This window comes from Gobio gobio (assembly GCF_949357685.1).
Source record: "Gobio gobio genome assembly, chromosome: 11".
In the NCBI taxonomy this organism is placed as follows: Eukaryota; Metazoa; Chordata; class Actinopteri; order Cypriniformes; family Gobionidae; genus Gobio; species Gobio gobio.
Genome location: NC_137104.1, coordinates 47,461,770 through 47,479,732, shown reverse-complemented (window position 1 = coordinate 47,479,732; position 17,963 = coordinate 47,461,770). Strand labels below are relative to the sequence as shown.

The following is a 17,963-nucleotide window of genomic DNA, read 5'->3' as shown; positions in this document are numbered from 1 at the left end:
CGACCCAATACAGTCCCAAATTCGTTATCTTACAATGTAACATAAATGTTCTTAACATAATAGTCATTAGTAATACCATGAACTGTATCAGCCCAATAATATGCAAAAAAGCTTTGGGCCAAATATTGTATTACCAAGTGACAAATTAATTTGTGGCCAATTCCTCCATATTGTTAGAGTTTAATTGGACGCGCAGCCCTTAAGGTTTGCTATCTTGATTATTAAGGGGTAGCAAACCTCATTAAAATGCAGCTATTCATGCAGGATTATATGATTAGTTGCATCTCATTGTTTGCATTCAGCATTGGGATTTTTTTCAGAATCGACCTGGCTTGTTAACCACTGGTTGAGAACAGTGCAACATGTTCCTATATTACCATCTTTGTTGATCCTGGAGCAACATTCCAATCAACAAATGAGATTTTATGGACAAGTTTATACAGTTAATGTCCAGATTATGCTTACAACCAGGGTTAGGTGCTTCTATCTTTCCCCTCTGACTTTAGGGATAAGTTATGGGTAGGGTTAGGTTTAGGGGTAGGGATATGGTTAGGACTATTAGGACTACGTCTTATTTAATCACGGTGACCATGCAATAAATGCGTCAAACATGTTACAGTGTCATCACAGGACCTCGCTTGCATGCTACTACTTTAATTCAGCGAGTGCCTTCCAGTTATCATCCCAACCTTTCGTTGAAGTAGATGAAGTGAAAGTGCGGGGAAACTCACTTTATGAAATAAATGTTTTTCTCCAAAACACATTGGACACAAGTATTGGCACCCCTAGACATTTTTTTTATGAGGGAAATATTTCTGAAGTATATTCCTATTCATTTTTACATTTTTTAGCACACCAGGGTGACTAGGAACATGAAATTGTCTTGCTATGACGTCTTGTTTCACAGGAGTATAAATATGAGGAAACACAAAGGCCAAATTCCCTTAATCATTCATCACAATAAAAGTAAAACCAAAGAATATAGTTCTGATGTGCAGCAAAAAGATTGTTGAGCTTCACAAAATAGAAAGTGGCTGTAAGAAAATAGCTAAAGCATTGAGAATCCATCAGGGCAATAATTAATGAGTTCCAATCAACTAAAGATTTTACGAATCTGCCTGGAAGACGAAGAGTCTCTATATCGTCCTAATGCACGGTGAGGAGGAGAGTTTGAGTGGACAAAGACTCTCCAAGATCACAGATGGAGAATCGCAGAGATTAGTTGAGTCTTGGGGTCAGAAACCCTAGATCACCACATGTTGTTTGGGAGGGATTCAAGAAAAATCCTTCTTGCTCATTCAGAAACAAACTCCAGAATATTCAGTATCCAGACACAATTGGAACTTCAAACGGGGCCAACCTCTATGGTCAGATTAAACTAAAAAAAATGTTTTTTGGCAGCAAACCCACCAGATGGGATTGGTGCAAAGAGGGATAAAAAGTATCCCATGTCCACGGTTAAATACACTGCTGGGTCTTTAATGTTTTTGGGGTTATTTTTTTGCTGGAGGTCCTGGACATCTTGTTCAGATACATGTTATCATGGATTCTAGCAAATACCAACAGATAAAAAATCTAAACCTGACAGCCTCTGCTAGAAATCTTATAATGGACAATCAGGATAATCAAAATTTAAATAACACAAAAATGTGTCACTAAGCACACAATTAAGCTTCTGCCATGGCCGTCCCAGTCCCCTGACCTGAACCCTACAGAAAATGAGTGATGAACTGAAGAAGCGCCAACATGGAGCTGGGAATCTGAAGGATCTGGACAGATTCTGTATTGAGGAATGATCTCTGATCTCTTGTCAGGTGTTCTCCAAACTCATCCGGCATTATAGGAGAAGAGCTGTTATCTTGGCAAAAGGAGGTTGAAAAAAAGTATATTAATAAAAGGGTGCCAGTAATTAAATCCAACATGTTTTGGAGAAAAACATTTATTTCATAAAGGGATTTTCCCCAAAATTTCAATTCTTGTACTTCAATGAAAGGTTAGATTTTTGTGCATTTTTAGAATAAAAGATCAAAAGGATTAACAATGCATATTTATTTTTACAGGCTTCTTTGTTCATATTCACCAAGGGGGCCAATAATTGACCGTTCGCAAAAACCTGCCCCCTTTAGTTACTGTTGCTATGTCCGACATAACAGGTTACTTTTAATATGAAACAAAGTCTCAACTCTAACATTGTGTCATTTTTTTTAAGAAATGTAAACGATAAATACCGTTTTGTGACTCTTTAATGTGTGGTGACAGGTCGCTGTAGCGCCTCAGTTAAAGCTGCTTGTGAACCGATCATCTCTTCCTTCTAGTTCATTTATAGTATCAAATAAACGTGAATGAACCAGAAGGAATGTTGTTTCAACCGCGGGAAGAAGTTAGTACACACCATTTTTCAAGTTCAAGTCCACCGACGTTACTCTACAAACTCTCTTGACTGCTTTGTCGGACAAAAAAAATGGATTCTGCGGATTATGATTGGTCAGATTGCCTGTCAATCAAACTCCCGGCGAAGGGTGAATTCTGAACTGTATGCAATTCTGAACATACACTAACACTCCAAATGTCCTGAAAAATATTTGTCAGTATATATATATATTATTGTCCACATCTTGATTTAGGAATCTCTTCTTCTCTTCCAGATCTCAGTGTACACTTACATGGTTCATTTGAGAAGAAGGCCATCTCTCACTGCAGCGCTCAGCATCATTACACAGTTCACAGTCATTAGAGGCTTCTGATAGCATCACCGCTGTTACGTAATACGCTTTTTGTTCTCGTCGCCGTCATTAGTGTCGGTGTGTGCAAATATTTCACCTCCGTCTACACACTTCCCTTCGTCTCCATGCACACTGCTTGGCTAATTTAATGCAGAAAACATAGAGTGGCATTGTTGTTCTGAATGCTTCCAGGAAAACGATGATAAAGGTTAGTAGGTTAGAGAATAATATGACATTCTGATCAAATTTGCATCCGATTTCAACGTCATTAAGGATGCATCAATATAGCAATTTTGTCTGATACCAATAAGCCATGTTTTCCTTGACCAAATGTGCACTCGTCCCTTCAGCGTCATGGGGAGGCCAGTGTGGAGGGCGTCCTCAACCAGCTCATCCTTGAACATCTGCAGCTGGCCCCTCTGCAGTGGGGTAAGAACACTTTCCTCTCTCCGTCCCCTTCTTCATGAATACAGATATTCAAATATATTCACACTCAGAGGTTATTTGTCTCCAGCGGTGGATGTAGGACTGGTCTCTGTTCATGTTTCTTATTTGCATTTGTAATGGAGGAGAAATGTGCCACGCCGTGAGTGTTAGAGGCCGTTCACGCAGGACAAGGCTCTTGCATCATTTGTGCGGTTTTATTATTGTTGGTCTATGTAGGGATCCACTAGATAGATGTGTTTGACTGTTGCGGCATGGTTTTCTGTTTTCATTAAAGCTGCATTTTTAAATCAGCATGAAATAAAATCCAATTACATTTTCTAAATGCATGTTATACTGTAGATCTTTTTGAGAACATTGCAAATGTTTATGTATTCTTTTTTTTTGGTCATAATTTCACATTTTGAGCCTTCCGATGAAAAAGACAAATAATTGATGATTAAACTCCGCCCCTCAAGCTCACATTCATCCTCCCACACTTTTAAGTGCCACGCCCACATCTCAACTTCCAATCGACAGCCATAGATCATGCATAGATCAAGTCCCCGGCCTACATTTTTTTCTTTCAGTAATTTGTTACACACTAATGTGTGTCACAATACAGAAGAAAAGATATGTCGCTACTCCCGTTTTATTGTGACTCTAAAACTGAATCATTATTTAAAGTGTTTCTATAAAATGCTTATCCTCTAAAAACAACTCAACTCATCATATTTTAGGCTTAAACATGATATTTTTATTTAAATTAATTTGATTTAATTTTTATTTTGAAGATGTGTATGTGAATGACTCCTTTCCACTTTTCCATTGAAAACTAGTTTTCAGAACATATTTCAACATTTAAAGCAATTTAAATATATTTGTATGGCATCACAAGCTGGTTTGATGTGATGGTCAAAAGTTGTTTAATTATATAACAAATAAAATGTACATCAGTCAATTAACACATGAAATACTGTCAGAAAATGTTCTAAAATTGGTATATTGAAAGTTACTTTAGTTTTTAACCTCAATTTGCACCTTATCTACCCCTAGATGGTCTATATATTAATATTTTAAGGGTCCATATTAGTAAGGGTATTAATGTGCACCAATTAGGCCATAGTGACAGGCTGTAGGTAAAACATTTTTTTTTTAATTGTATGAACTTTATATGAAATCATTTTATTTTAGACAGGTAAAATAAATGGTAGCCTTTTCCAAAAAAAGGAAGTTTTTTAGGGGTTTATGAAAAATAATAATTGTGTAAATTGTGTCGAAAAGGTATATCGCTGCTTCCATTTCATCACGACTTTAAAACTTTTTCTATAAAATGTGTATCCCTTAAAAACAATTCTACTAGCTAATCATAACAAGCTTATTTAATTAAAAAATGTTTTTTTTATTTCCTTTATTTTGTTTTGTGGGAGTATTATAGAGCCCATCTTTCCAGCCTTTCGTTAATGTTAAAACCGAGCAACAGAAAGTGTGTGTGTGTGTGTGTGTGTGTGTGTGTGTGTGTGTGTGTGTGTGTGTGTGTGTGTGTGTGTGGAGTCTCTGCAAAGAATGATGGGAGGTGTCTGAGACTCCTTGGCCTGAGTGCCGTGTCTTGGCCAAGCGGTAACCTCCCCCACTTTCTCTTGAAGCCAATACGGAAGTGATTTAAACTGCAATTCATCGACCAGCCACTAGAGACAGGCTCCAGAAGGGAGCAGAATCTCATTGAGCCCCATGTTAAAATGCCCGACTTTACAGCAGAAACAAACATGTTTACAGCCTGGTACAAATTGTGGTTTTGGTCTATACGGCTAATTTTGCCCTTCATGACAACTGTGAGGGGGTGAATTTTTATATCACTCATTCGTTTCCATTATATAAAGCCTTAAAGTTCTGCATAATTAAGGGCGTGGCCACTTTGAGTGACAGGTGGATAGCCATTTATCTGCTGTCTGTTAGTCATCGCGTCACCTCAGCTCTGTCCACGTCCCGCCTCATTTTCTATTATCCGGGAGTGATCCTCTTCAGAATCCTATGGGTGACGTCATGGACAGTAGGTCCATATTTTTTTACATTCTATGGTCTTGGCCTGGATCATCTGTAGGTTCCTCTGTGACATTATATGTGATGAAACCCCCTCTGTCTCTCAATGACATACAGAGATCAAAGCTCAAACCTATGACTAAATCTGTAACCACCTCCTCATGTGTTCCCTCTGCTTCTGGGTCTGCAGTCGTGCCTCTTCACTTCCTCCTCATCCTCGGTCAACGCCATTCAGAACACATCACACGTTCATGGTTATTCAAGTCAGCAGACCTGCATAACACTAATGCATATTCATGAGCTCATAAATGTTGGAGGACTCATCTGAGATGACCAAACCGTGACATGAAACATGTTCCATATCACACGGTGATCATCTCTCTCTCCGTGTTACAAGTGGCTGTCCGAGCACTAGTGTCTTGTTTATCTGTCGCCATGACAGGCCTGTCATGTCGTGTATTGGTGTGATTTCATGTTTTGTCTCACCTGCCAATGGTGGATTTGCAGATGTTGTTTATGTACACAGTCTCAGGTTAAAATCTGAGATTGAAACTCTTGTTTAAACTTGGAAATGATTAGACATTTTCAGGATAGCGATGCTATTTGGATCATTCTCAAATCATGCTGGTGAACAAGGCCTGAAAAATGTATATGCATAAACTTGGGAAAATAGATTTAAAGAAACTGGAAGTGATAATGGGTGAGCAAAACATTTTTCAAGTGTTAGGTCTTTTATTTATTCATTTTGGCCCAGCAAAATTGCTTTGGGGCTCCATAATCATTATAATTTGAAATGAAAAGTTTGTATTACAAATTACAAAAGTTATAAATAGCATTTTCATTAGTGGTTCCCTGCCTTTGGACCCCACAGTGTATATATACATTTAATATTTAAAAGATATTTGTAAATTAATTATTTAGCAGTTTTTCCACAATATCAATATTATGTCACTCACAGCATCGTATACTAGATGGTCTTTTGATGAAATTCCACCTGTAAAGAGATTGCAATATTGTACGGTGCAATGTTGATTGGTGCTATTGGCATGTATTGTTTTGATAGTATTTTTGTTAAAAGGGACCTATTATGCCTCAATTTACAAGATTTAAAATAAGTCTCTGATGTCCCCTGAGTGAGTATGTGAAGTTTTAGCTCAAAATACCCCACAATTCATTTTTATAGCATCTTAAAATGTATCGTTTTTGGGGTTGTGCAAAACACAATATGTTTGCGTGTCCCTTTAAATGCAAATGGGCTTGTGATCCCAGCCCCCTTTCAAGAAGTGGGTGGAGCTTCAAGAGCTCATGCTCCGGCATACCGGCAACAACAAAACAGGACAATCTCACGCACTGAAAATGTCATCTGACATCTGTCATCTGACTGTACTGTTCATAATATATGCACGTTTATGAATTACACAGACGGTGAGCATGGCGGGATAAAAAAATGACAACATAACTCTGGTCTCCTGGTCACCTTCAGAAATGATATTATTCCCACTTCTGAAGTCGTAATTACGACCTCGTTGCATTCAAGTGGGCGACTTCAAAGGAAGTAAATGGGCAATTTTAACTAGAAAACTTGTATTTACGATAATTCTGATAGCACGTGGGGGCAGGATCAGTGAAAATGGTATCTTTGCAATGGTAGCTTTAGCAACATTGGCCGTACAGAGCGCCGATAAGCTCTTTCAGCAAGGCAGGTTAGAAGCACTCAGAACATATGACGTGTGATACATCTGAAGTTTACGCATGAAGCGTTGGCAGTCAGTCACCCATCTTTCAGAATTAACCTTTTTGAAAATCCAGCATTGAAAAAAACCCTTGTTCATGAAGCACCCTGGTGCAAAATGATTAGCGTAAACGTATAAGACGTATAAGAAATGTAACCAGAATGCCCTCAGTGACAGTGGCGAGAGTCCGTGGAGACTCTTATGTGCATTGCTACATCCCAAAATGCAACACTTGTAATGCCTAATGCCTTGTAATGTCTTTGCTAATAGGGCAAATCAGTGTAGGGGGCATTTCCGTTGCTGGCCATCTTGGTGCCCTAAGCGTAATTCCTTTATGGTGCCCGTGCTGTCTACTCTTCTCCGTGGCTTTATAGAGCGGGGTAGTCTTCTTTTGGTGCCCTACGCGCAGAACGTGATGGGAGCGCTGGCGCTGGTAGGGGGGAATCTGAATCAGCGCCTTTGAAGAGACTGCTTTTGATTTAGGGGAATTATAAAAAACGAGTGAGTGGATTTTTACCATTATTGTCTGGTTGTTCTCACACACTCCGGACAAAGACCTTATAAAAGTGAATTTTGCATGAAAGGTCCTCTTTAAGCAAAACTTGTTACTATACACAATTTAAACCATGCATTATGTTGCCATTTATTTGAAGGTTTAATTCTGTTTACTTGCATTTAGTTTTTATCGCACACACACACACACACACACACACACACACACACACACACACACACACACACACACACACACACACACACACACACACACACATACAGTAATATGCAGAGACATTCAAACACAAGAGAAGTAGCAGAGCCATTAAAATTCTTTCCCATCATCAGCAGCATTTATTTAGCTGTTAAATGCGGTCAGCGCTCTTTAATGCTTTAATGGACCTATCAGAAGCCTCTCTCTCATGCATTTATCAGAGATGTAAAAATGCCAGAGCTCATTATTAAAACCCCATCTGAGCTTCAGAATGTGTGATGGCTCTTTCTGCACCTGCTTGTCTTCCAGTCCGGCTACTCTTAAATTGACGAATATTACAAGACCTGCAACGGGTCATTGCATATTAGATGGTGGATTAATAAAAACTAAAGGTATAAACTTTTTTAAACTTTTAAAGTCTGCTATTTCTAGAACTTGGCTCATATGGTTATGGTCCTCTAATTCGTTCATTTATTTAACTCTCCAAGCCCTCTGAACTCAGATCAGACAGTCTTCCTATAACTGCGTTTGCAAATCATGATCCTGATAATCACAGTCATCGCAGCTTTAAAATAATGCAAATGTGACCGAGATGAGCATAATAATCCAGTCTGTTATTCATAACAGATACATGTTTATGCTCTGAAAAACTGTTCCAAGTAGCTAATCATATTTGAATATATGTTTTTGCCATGTAAAATATTTTATTTATTATTTTTATTTTATTTTATTTTATTATTAGGAATTTATCAAGCTAAATACGTTATCTATATCTTTGGTTACTGTATGCTCCATCCTGCTTTCATTGGTTGCTGTGTGACCTGTCTTGCATTTCATTGGTTGCTGTGTGCTCTATCCTGCTTTCATTGGTTGCTGTGTGACCTGTCTTGTGTTTCATTGGTTGCTGTGTAACCTGTCTTGTGTTTCATTGGTTGCTGTGTGACCTGTCTTGTGTTTCATTGGTTACTGTGTGCTCTATCCTGCTTTCATTGGTTGCTGTGTGACCTGTCTTGTGTTTCATTGGTTGCTGTGTAACCTGTCTTGTGTTTCATTGGTTGCTGTGTGACCTGTCTTGTGTTTCATTGGTTACTGTGTGCTCTATCCTGCTTTCATTGGTTGTGACCTGTCTTGCGTCTCATTGGTTGCTGTGTGCTCCATCCTGCTTTCATTGGTTGCTGTGTGACCTGTCTTGCGTTTCATTGGTTACTGTGTGACCTGTCTTGTGTTTCATTGGTTGCTGTGTGCTCTATCCTGCTTTCATTGGTTGATGTGTGACCTGTCTTGTGTTTCATTGGTTGCTGTGTGACCTGTCTTGTGTTTCATTGGTTGCTGTGTGCTCTATCCTGCTTTCATTGGTTGATGTGTGACCTGTCTTGTGTTTCATTGGTTACTGTGTGACCTGTCTTGTGTTTCATTGGTTGCTGTGTGCTCTATCCTGCTTTCATTGGTTGATGTGTGACCTGTCTTGTGTTTCATTGGTTGCTGTGTGCTCTATCCTGCTTTCATTGGTTGCTATGTCCCTTTCTTGCGTTTCATTGGTTGCTATGTGCCTTTCTTGCATTTCATTGGTTGTTATATGCTTCATCCTGCTTTCATTGGTTGTTATGTGTTTCATCCTGCTTTTATTGGTTGCTGTGTGCCCCATCCTGCTTTCATTGGTTGCTATGTGCCTGTCTTGCGTTTCATTGGTTATGTGCTTCATCCTGCTTTCATTGGTTGCTGTGTGCCCCATCCTGCTTTCATTGGTTGCTGTGTGCCCCATCCTGCTTTCATTGGTTGCTGTGTGCCCCATCCTGCTTTCATTGGTTGCTGTGTGCCTGTCTTGCGTTTCATTGGTTGCTGTGTGCCCCATCCTGCTTTCATTGGTTGCTGTGTGCCCCATCCTGCTTTCATTGGTTGCTGTGTGCCCCATCCTGCTTTCATTGGTTGCTGTGTGCCTGTCTTGCGTTTCATTGGTTGCTGTGTGTGCTCTATCCTGCTTTCATTGGTTGCTGTGTGGCCTGTCTTGCGTTTTATTTGTCGCAATGCCACAAATCATATTTGAACCATAAAAGTGATATATATTTGTATATTTTATTATTATTATTTTTATTATTATTAGAAATGTATCAAACTAAATATTTTATTTATTTATTACTTATTGGCCTTTCACGTCATGGAATGCCTGAGTGATGTACAGTAATCTGGTGATTGTCTATGTTGGTCAGCATCTGTATCATTTTGAGTTGCCCTTAAGAGTAAATATTATTTGCAAAGAGCCACAAAAAAAAAGAAAAATATCAAAGGATGTGCTTCAGTATGTTTGAAAGCTTGATGCCTTTAGTGTGAGATACTTTTGGGATCTCATCAGTGGCGTGTGAGTGATGATTAGTGTTAGAGCTATAATCTAGTGTTTTATTCATTTCCGTACTTGAGTCTATTTGCTGCAAGTCAGGTACTCTGCGGCATTCTGCGTTACCATGGCAACCGTCAAGGATTCTGATGTTTCTGTTCATTTGCACCGAGAGGCGAAGCGGCACCATCCGTTTCAGCCACTGATCAACTGTATGCCTTTGTGCGTGTGTGTCTGTACCTGTTACGTGTTTGGATGCTTGTCAGTCACACATTTCCTCAGAAATTAGCTGTGGATACTCATAGGCTCTTCTGTACTTTATCCTAGAGGTCATTGGCTGCTCTGTATTTGGATAGTTGACATTAATTATTTTGGGAAGATGACATATCCTGGAGACTATTTTAAGGAGCAGCCTTTTGCTAATTCTTTTATAATTATTATGCATCAGATTTTACATATGCATACTAATTGAGAGTCTACATGGATTATTTGTACTTTTGAAAATTTTATTTGTCATGCAGGACCATTTCAAACTAAATGATTGATTTAAAAATGGTGACTAGATAATAGGCCTAAGACATATGTTGTGTCCCAGTTCGCATACTATCTGTACTAAGTAGTATTCGAAAATAGAATTAGTATGTCCCAAATCGTAGTATGAAAAGAGTATTCCAAAGATACCCGGATGGTCTAGCCTACTATTTCCGGTCAGAAGTGCAGATCGACGCTCACTCTAACGGCTGATATTGCCCACAACCCATTGCAGGGCTCCAGAGTGCGACTAAATGGTCGCATTTTGCGACTAAAATTTGAGAGTGTGCGACTGAATTTTACATCCAGTCGCACATGTGCGACCAGTAAATTTGCCTGCTGTCGGTACTGGAGAAATTAAGAAAATACACTTACTATTTATAACTGATAGACGTTATGTCTGGCAAATTCAATCTTTGCCAGCCGTTTATATATATGAGATAATATTAAACCATTTGTCCGTGATGCATTTTTGCCATTCACAATCCAGAAGAGAGAAAGCGAGCAAACTCACGTGGAGCTCGAGCGAACACAACACCACAGTCAGCTTTAATGAGTGAGGATGGCCAAGACAACTACACAGAAGTTTAGTCTGCTTAAACTTTAGGGATGTGCTGTGATATTAATCTAATTTTATTTTCGATTTTGGCTTCCAAGAATTATAAAAAGATCGTATGAGGTAGAACTATTCCTATAGCCGTGTCCTGTTGAGCGCGACTTGCTTCCCTTCACAGCCTTGCGCTGTCATTTCTCCTTAAACCTAAACTAAACGTCAGATTCAGTGATTGTTGTAAACTGCAGTCTCTACTGTTGCTAAACTGCGGGATGTGTTTGATAATAAAGAGCTATTAAATGCACAATAATCCGCGCAAGAGACGCTGTTTCCAACTTCAAGGCGGCTTATGTGTGTGTGCTGCGAAATGGACCGACTTGCACTTATTTTAGGCTTCGTGTGCGCGTCTAAACCATCAAATAAACAACAAATAGCCGGAGTCAAAATGACCGGATTGGAGAGTAGTTATTTTAACAGTTTATATCTTAAATGGTCGTAAATAGTTTGGAGAAATAGGAGAATATGATATTATTAGTTCTACATTCGATCGGTCTTAAAGGGGCAGCGTCTAATAAACCTGCTGACGATTGAGCCATTAATTCGAATCGAACAAAAGGCAAATAGAAAATAGCATTAATCTATCAATTTATACAGTGAAAACTATGCAGTGTTATTTTACATTTCATTACTTTATTAGATTTATTTGTAAGTTTGTTCTTTACTGTAATATTAAAGGTGAACTATGTAGGATTTTTGCAGTAAAATATCCAGAAACCACTAGGCCAGTGTTATATATTTTGTTCAGTTGAGTACTTAGAATATCCCAAATGTTTTAAATTATTTGTAAATCGTGAGAAAATTGCTATTTTAACCAAGGAACCGGGACGTGTGAGCTATGCGTGTGAGGGAGTCGCCTGTCGATTGCGTCATATCTGCGTCACCCTCGTCTCCGGTTTTATTCAGTGAATCTCTCAGTTTACTCTCACTGCAGTGTGAACAAGTGTCATAGCAGCCGCCGAGCGAACGTCATAACTTCCTTTTCAACACACTCAGATATATCTAATACGATAAACAGAGTTGCATTACCTCAGACTCATGACTGGAAAAGAGAAAGTAGCGCCGGCAACCGTGTCATAATAAAAGTCCCGCCAGCGATTATGCCATAATAACAGTCCCGCTCTTCAATCGCTCCTGCGGCCTTGCTCAGCTCCACAACACTCGCTCCTGCTCTACTTCAGACTACAGTAATGTTAATAATCGCATCCATGAACATGATTTCTGCCCGAATCCTATCCTGACTGTTTTCCACCGGCTGTGAGGTGAAGACCACATGTCCCGAGATTCTGCGCTCAAACGTGCCGTCATCAAACTACGCCTTTGTTTTGAACAGGCGACCTCTAGTGGACGGAAAAGTTACATAGTGTAGCTTTAATGTTAGCAGATCTTCCGAATGCCTGCACACTGGTCCATTTACTAATAGATATTTTATATTTTTGTTCAAACTTTGCAGTTTCTTTTGCTATAGATATTTTACTTTTCAGATTATAAAGCCATGTTAATTATGTTCTTAATTATGTTTTTTTTATTTTTATAAAAAAATAAAATAAAGTATAATAAAAAGAACCGGTAAGAATACTGTTAAAGTACCGGATCGATAAGCAGTATCGGTAAGAGTAGTAATACCATTAAAACCTTAACGATACAGATCCCTATTAGTAATACAGTGGAAATTAGTAGATTTGGTTATGTTGATTTACGGTGTGCGACCCTAAAATTTCTGGTTGTGCCCCTAAAATTTTCAGTTGGGGGCCACTGTGCTCCTAGTGAAAAAAGTTAGTCTGGAGCCCTGCATTGCGAATTGGACGAGGATTCGATTAGAACTACAAATGCGGATAAAAAGTGTTAAAAAAAAACTACAAAATGATGGATGTGCGAGGCCGACAAGTAAGTGGAGAGGTTTAGGTAAAGGGGCTTGAGTGATCAATTATCAGTATTTAACCTGACTAAAAGATATTTAATGTTATCCACATTATATTTCACCTGCAGCAGCATTGTGAACTTTTGTAATGATACATTTGGCCATTAACTTTTAAATGCATCTTTATATTTAAATTGAAAACACATGAGGAGAGTCTCTGCATTAAAGACCCTCAAATGACAGATCAACATGCGTCTACATTTCTCTCTGATACGAAATGAAATTGAATATGGAGGATTTGAACTGTGACGATGATTGACAGGGCAGTTTAAACGGTGACGGGATGCACGTAACTAAGCAACAAGAGTCTGTTAAAGATGACGAAGTAGTATGTCCCAAAGCTTGCATACTCTTCTGCTACACACTCAAAAGTATGTACTTTTCCTTCACAAAAAGAGTACATACTGTTAAGTCGTAGTATAAGTAGGCGAATTGGGACGCAGCAATACACTTTCACTTATACTTTAAAACAAACATTTTGATGATAAAAAATATTTATAATAAATGCTAAAAAGCTCCTTGAACACATTATATGTCAACGACGCACGTCATCTAACAGATTATTGGCTATCTTGCATTTCATTGGTTGCTATGTGACCTGTCTTTTGTTTTAATTGGTTGCTGTGTGCTTCATCCTGCGTTTCATTGGTTGCTGTGTGCTTCATCCTGCGTTTCATTGGTTGCTGTGCTTCATCCTGCGTTTCATTGGTTGCTGTGTGCTTCATCCTGCGTTTCATTGGTTGCTGTGTGCTTCATCCTGCGTTTCATTGGTTGCTGTGTGACCTGTCCTGCGTTTCATTGGTTGCTGTGTGCTTCATCCTGCGTTTCATTGGTTGCTGTGTGCTTCATCCTGCGTTTCATTGGTTGCTGTGTGCTTCATCCTGCGTTTCATTGGTTGCTGTGTGACCTGTCCTGCGTTTCATTGGTTGCTGTGTGCTTCATCCTGCGTTTCATTGGTTGCTGTGTGCTTCATCCTGCGTTTCATTGGTTGCTGTGTGCTTCATCCTGTGTTTCATTGGTTGCTGTGTGCTTCATCCTGCGTTTCATTGGTTGCTGTGTGCTTCATCCTGTGTTTCATTGGTTGCTGTGTGCTTCATCCTGTGTTTCATTGGTTGCTGTGTGCTTCATCCTGCGTTTCATTGGTTGCTGTGTGACCTGTCCTGCGTTTCATTGGTTGCTGTGTGACCTGTCCTGCGTTTCATTGGTTGCTGTTTGCTTCATCCTGCTTTCATTGGTTGCTGTGTGACCTGTCTTGCGTTTCATTGGTTGCTGTGTGCTTCATCCTGCTTTCATTGGTTGCTGTGTGACCTGTCCTGCGTTTCATTGGTTGCTAATGAAAATGTTAGCAGATTACTGTAGAAAATACTTCTATTATACTTTTATATTTTAAACATTTTATAAAGTCACCAAATGGAATCTTTCTTTCTTTCTTTCGTTCTTTCTTTCTTTCTTTCTTTCTTTCTTTCTTTCTTTCTTTCTTTCTTTCTTTATAGCTTTCTTTCTTTCTTTCTAGCTTTCTTTCTAGCTTTCTTTCTAGCTTTCTTTTGTTCTTTTTCTTAAGAAAGGTCAGGGTGTGCAGTTGAGGATTAATGATGTTCACATTTAAACCCTTTGTTACAGAAGAGAATATGCTTTTTCTCTGTGGTATTTGTATCTGACTGCAGTACTGCATTAAGACTGCATCCTCTTGTGGTTTTGACATAAATTAGATGCTACCAGCAACTTTGTGTACCCTTTATAATGTTAATAAATACTGGTGAAACACATTAAATGTGTGAGTGCTTGAGGGAAACAGCTTATCTGGTTTAGCACAATACAAACGCATTTGATCCTTGTTGTGCTATTGTGTCGCCGCAGCACAGAATTATCACATTTTTTGTCACGCTGTACTGTTCCTAAACAAGCTCTTTTGAGCTGTAGGATTAAAGTTCGGTACAGCTAGTTCCTTTCTGAAGCTTTTAAATGAGGTGCTGTTATTGCATCTGATAATCGACACATCATGTCTCATCCAATCAGCATCTCTGCAATCCTTCAGCCATTGTGATGCAACAATAGGTTCTCTGTCCAGGTGTACGCTCCCATTGTTTGACGCTTTCCCCCGTGTGTGGCAGACATGAATACAGTCTTATTACACGTCTGTATTAGTGTGGTCAGCGGGTCTTTTGAGTGAAAGGGTTTCTGCTCACTGGTTTGTGAAATCATTAGGCCGTCTGCGCAGACGTACGTACATGATAATTACGCTGCGGAGGCCTCTCTGTCTTATTTGCTCTCAGCAGGTGGTGATTAAAGCTTCCAAACCAGAAGGCAACCAACGGAATGGAAGAACCACAAAGTTATACAGTATTTTAGTCCACCAATACCCATCCTAGAGTTCTACTTCTCTCCCTTCCTCTCTCTTTTTTTACTTTATTTTAATACATTTAGTTTTATTTTAGTTTAGTTTCTTATTTTTTCTCCAGTTTTTATGGTTGCATGCTTTTGCTAAGTATTTCAATGGTGATAGGAGTATGTTCATAGGACAAACATGAAAATATCTGGGAATTTTAAATTTCCAGGCCTGGAAATTTCATAAAAGATTTAGTGAATATGCATTTTTTTCTAGTTAGGCTCTAAAATATATATGATTGTTTAGAATTTGATCTTTGCAAATGCAATCACTAGAAGGGTAGTGTATAAATAGGATTGCGATTCTGGCAGTGTTGTTATAAATGCGTACAGGGACATCTTAAAACATTCACATCTACAGATGCACAGCTCTCAGAGTTGATTCTATTTTGATGTTTGAAGAAGAAAAAAAAAAAGCTGTTGTTCCTCTGTGCTCCTCTAGGCTGTGTATTTGAACTCTGGTCTTTTTGATTCAAGAAGAACAAGAGCATAATACAACATGAGCGTTTAATGGTTTATCTGTGGTGAGATTGTTGCGTCTTGTCAGACTTACAAGTTTCTTATCTTTTGGTCCTCCATTCTTTCTGAAGAAGAAACCTGCCCTAGCAAATTACCAGAGGCGAACGATGAGTCTGGCTCCAAATACTGGAACGACCCTTTATTATCCACCAAAACCAGAATGGATGGGTCTGGGTGAGAGAACAAAGATGGAGTGATGAGGTAGAGGAGAGAAATAATGGCGGGGATTAAATGGGCATAAAATAATTATTGTCATCGTAATAATCTTCCCAAATGACTGACAGGAGAATGTGAACCCAGCTGGCGGTTCTCAAATTTGATTTCATCGTAATTAGCCGTGCCACTTAAAACTGGACAAGACACTCAATCAGAGCCAAAGACCATCTGAGAGTCCGTCCGTCCGTCCTCTGTGGCCTTTTTTTGTGAAATATACTTAGCTGCTATTCCTCTTAAGCAAGTTAAGGTGAATATTCATGAGGAAATGCTAGAAAGACTGATGGTCAAATTTGCTGAGTGGATATATGGCCTGTTTTATCATATAAATCTTGTGAAATCATGTGAAAGAATCCACCAATAAGATGGAGAGGGCTAGCAAACACAGGAGACTGAAAGATGGAAGCCGGCGGCGTAATTAAATTTACATAGCGGGAGTGAAGAGCTATCATCCGCACACATCTGGAATGAAGGGCTTCCATCAAATGGAAAGATGAGCGTTTACTTAGACTCCAAACGGCAGGGCGCTACGGGAGCGGAGCAGTCGCGAGTGAGCAAAGGAGCAAACGATTGAGATGTTTATCGATCCCAGCGGTGAGAATGAGAGTCTTGACAGTAGGGACGGACGTCCGTCTGTCCAATGTTCTGTCTGTCTAGTTAGCATTTCAGAAAAAATCTTCAAGAAGCTCATCATTCATGTCCCCGAACTTGACTACAAAATAAATCATGAGCAAATATCTGCACACACTCTTGGTGAGTGGATGTCAGTGTTTCTCCTGCCGTATGTAAATGACAGGATTGATTATGCCGTGTGTGTTGACTCTGTAAGGAGACTCTGAGAGGATCTGCCCCCTGTAGAGAGTCACGGACTCCGTTAATTAGACACAAGCTAAACAAACACACACACACACTTCTGTGAGCGCGAGTTGTGCTTGCTCATGCAAAAGTCACAACCACAATGCTAAGGTGTTTTGGGTGGTTGCCAGGGTGTTGCTTTGCAGTTACTATAGTGGTATAGATGGTTGCCAGGGTGTTGCTTTGCAGTTGCTAAGGTGTTCATGAGGGATTTTTACTGTTGCTAGCCTCATAGCATAATTGCCTATGTCATTTTTTGGCCAATCTGATCTGGACAATTACTATGAGGCTAACGTGTTGTAACTTGTTGCTTTACAGTTACTATAGTGGTATAGATGGTTGCCAGGGTGTTGCTTTGCAGTTGCTAAGGTGTTCATGAGGGATTTTACTTTTGTAACTTGTTGCTTTACAGTTACTATAGTGGTGTAGATGGTTGCCAGGGTGTTGCTTTGCAGTTGCTAAGGTGTGCATGAGGGATTTTTACTGTTCGTTAGCCTCATAGCATAATTGCCTAAGTCATTTTTTGGCCAATCTGATCTGGGCAATTATTATGAGGCTAACGTGTTGTAACTTGTTGCTTTACAGTTACTATAGTGGTATAGATGGTTGCCAGGGTGTTGCTTTGCAGTTGCTAAGGTGTTCATGAGGGATTATACTTTTGTAACTTGTTGCTTTGCACTTACTATAGTGGTATAGATGGTTGCCAGGGTGTTGCTTTGCAGTTGCTAAGGTGTTCATGAGGCATTTTACTGTTCGTTAGCCCTTATAGCATAATTGCCTAAGTAATTTTTTGGCCAATCTGATCTGGGCAATTACTATGAGGCTAACGTGTTGTAACTTGTTGCCTTACAGTTACTATAGTGGTATATATGGTTGCCAGGGTGTTGGTTTGCAGTTGCTATGGTGTTCATGGGGGATTTTAAAATTTTTATCTGGTTGCTTTGTGGATACTCAATGGCTGTAGGTGGT

General features: G+C 39.3%; 1 protein-coding gene across 4 annotated transcripts in view; it reads left to right on the top strand.

Moving 5' to 3' along the window:
• The window catches only part of trappc9 (trafficking protein particle complex subunit 9), a 371,401-nt gene that overhangs the window by 252,956 nt on the left and 100,482 nt on the right, over positions 1–17,963 (top strand). For all 4 annotated transcript variants that reach the window (XM_079830150.1, XM_079830148.1, XM_079830149.1 and 1 more), the window contains one exon: positions 3,062–3,152. In XM_079830150.1, the coding sequence (XP_079686276.1) occupies positions 3,062–3,152 (91 nt within the window). The remainder of the gene's footprint in view (positions 1–3,061; positions 3,153–17,963) is intronic.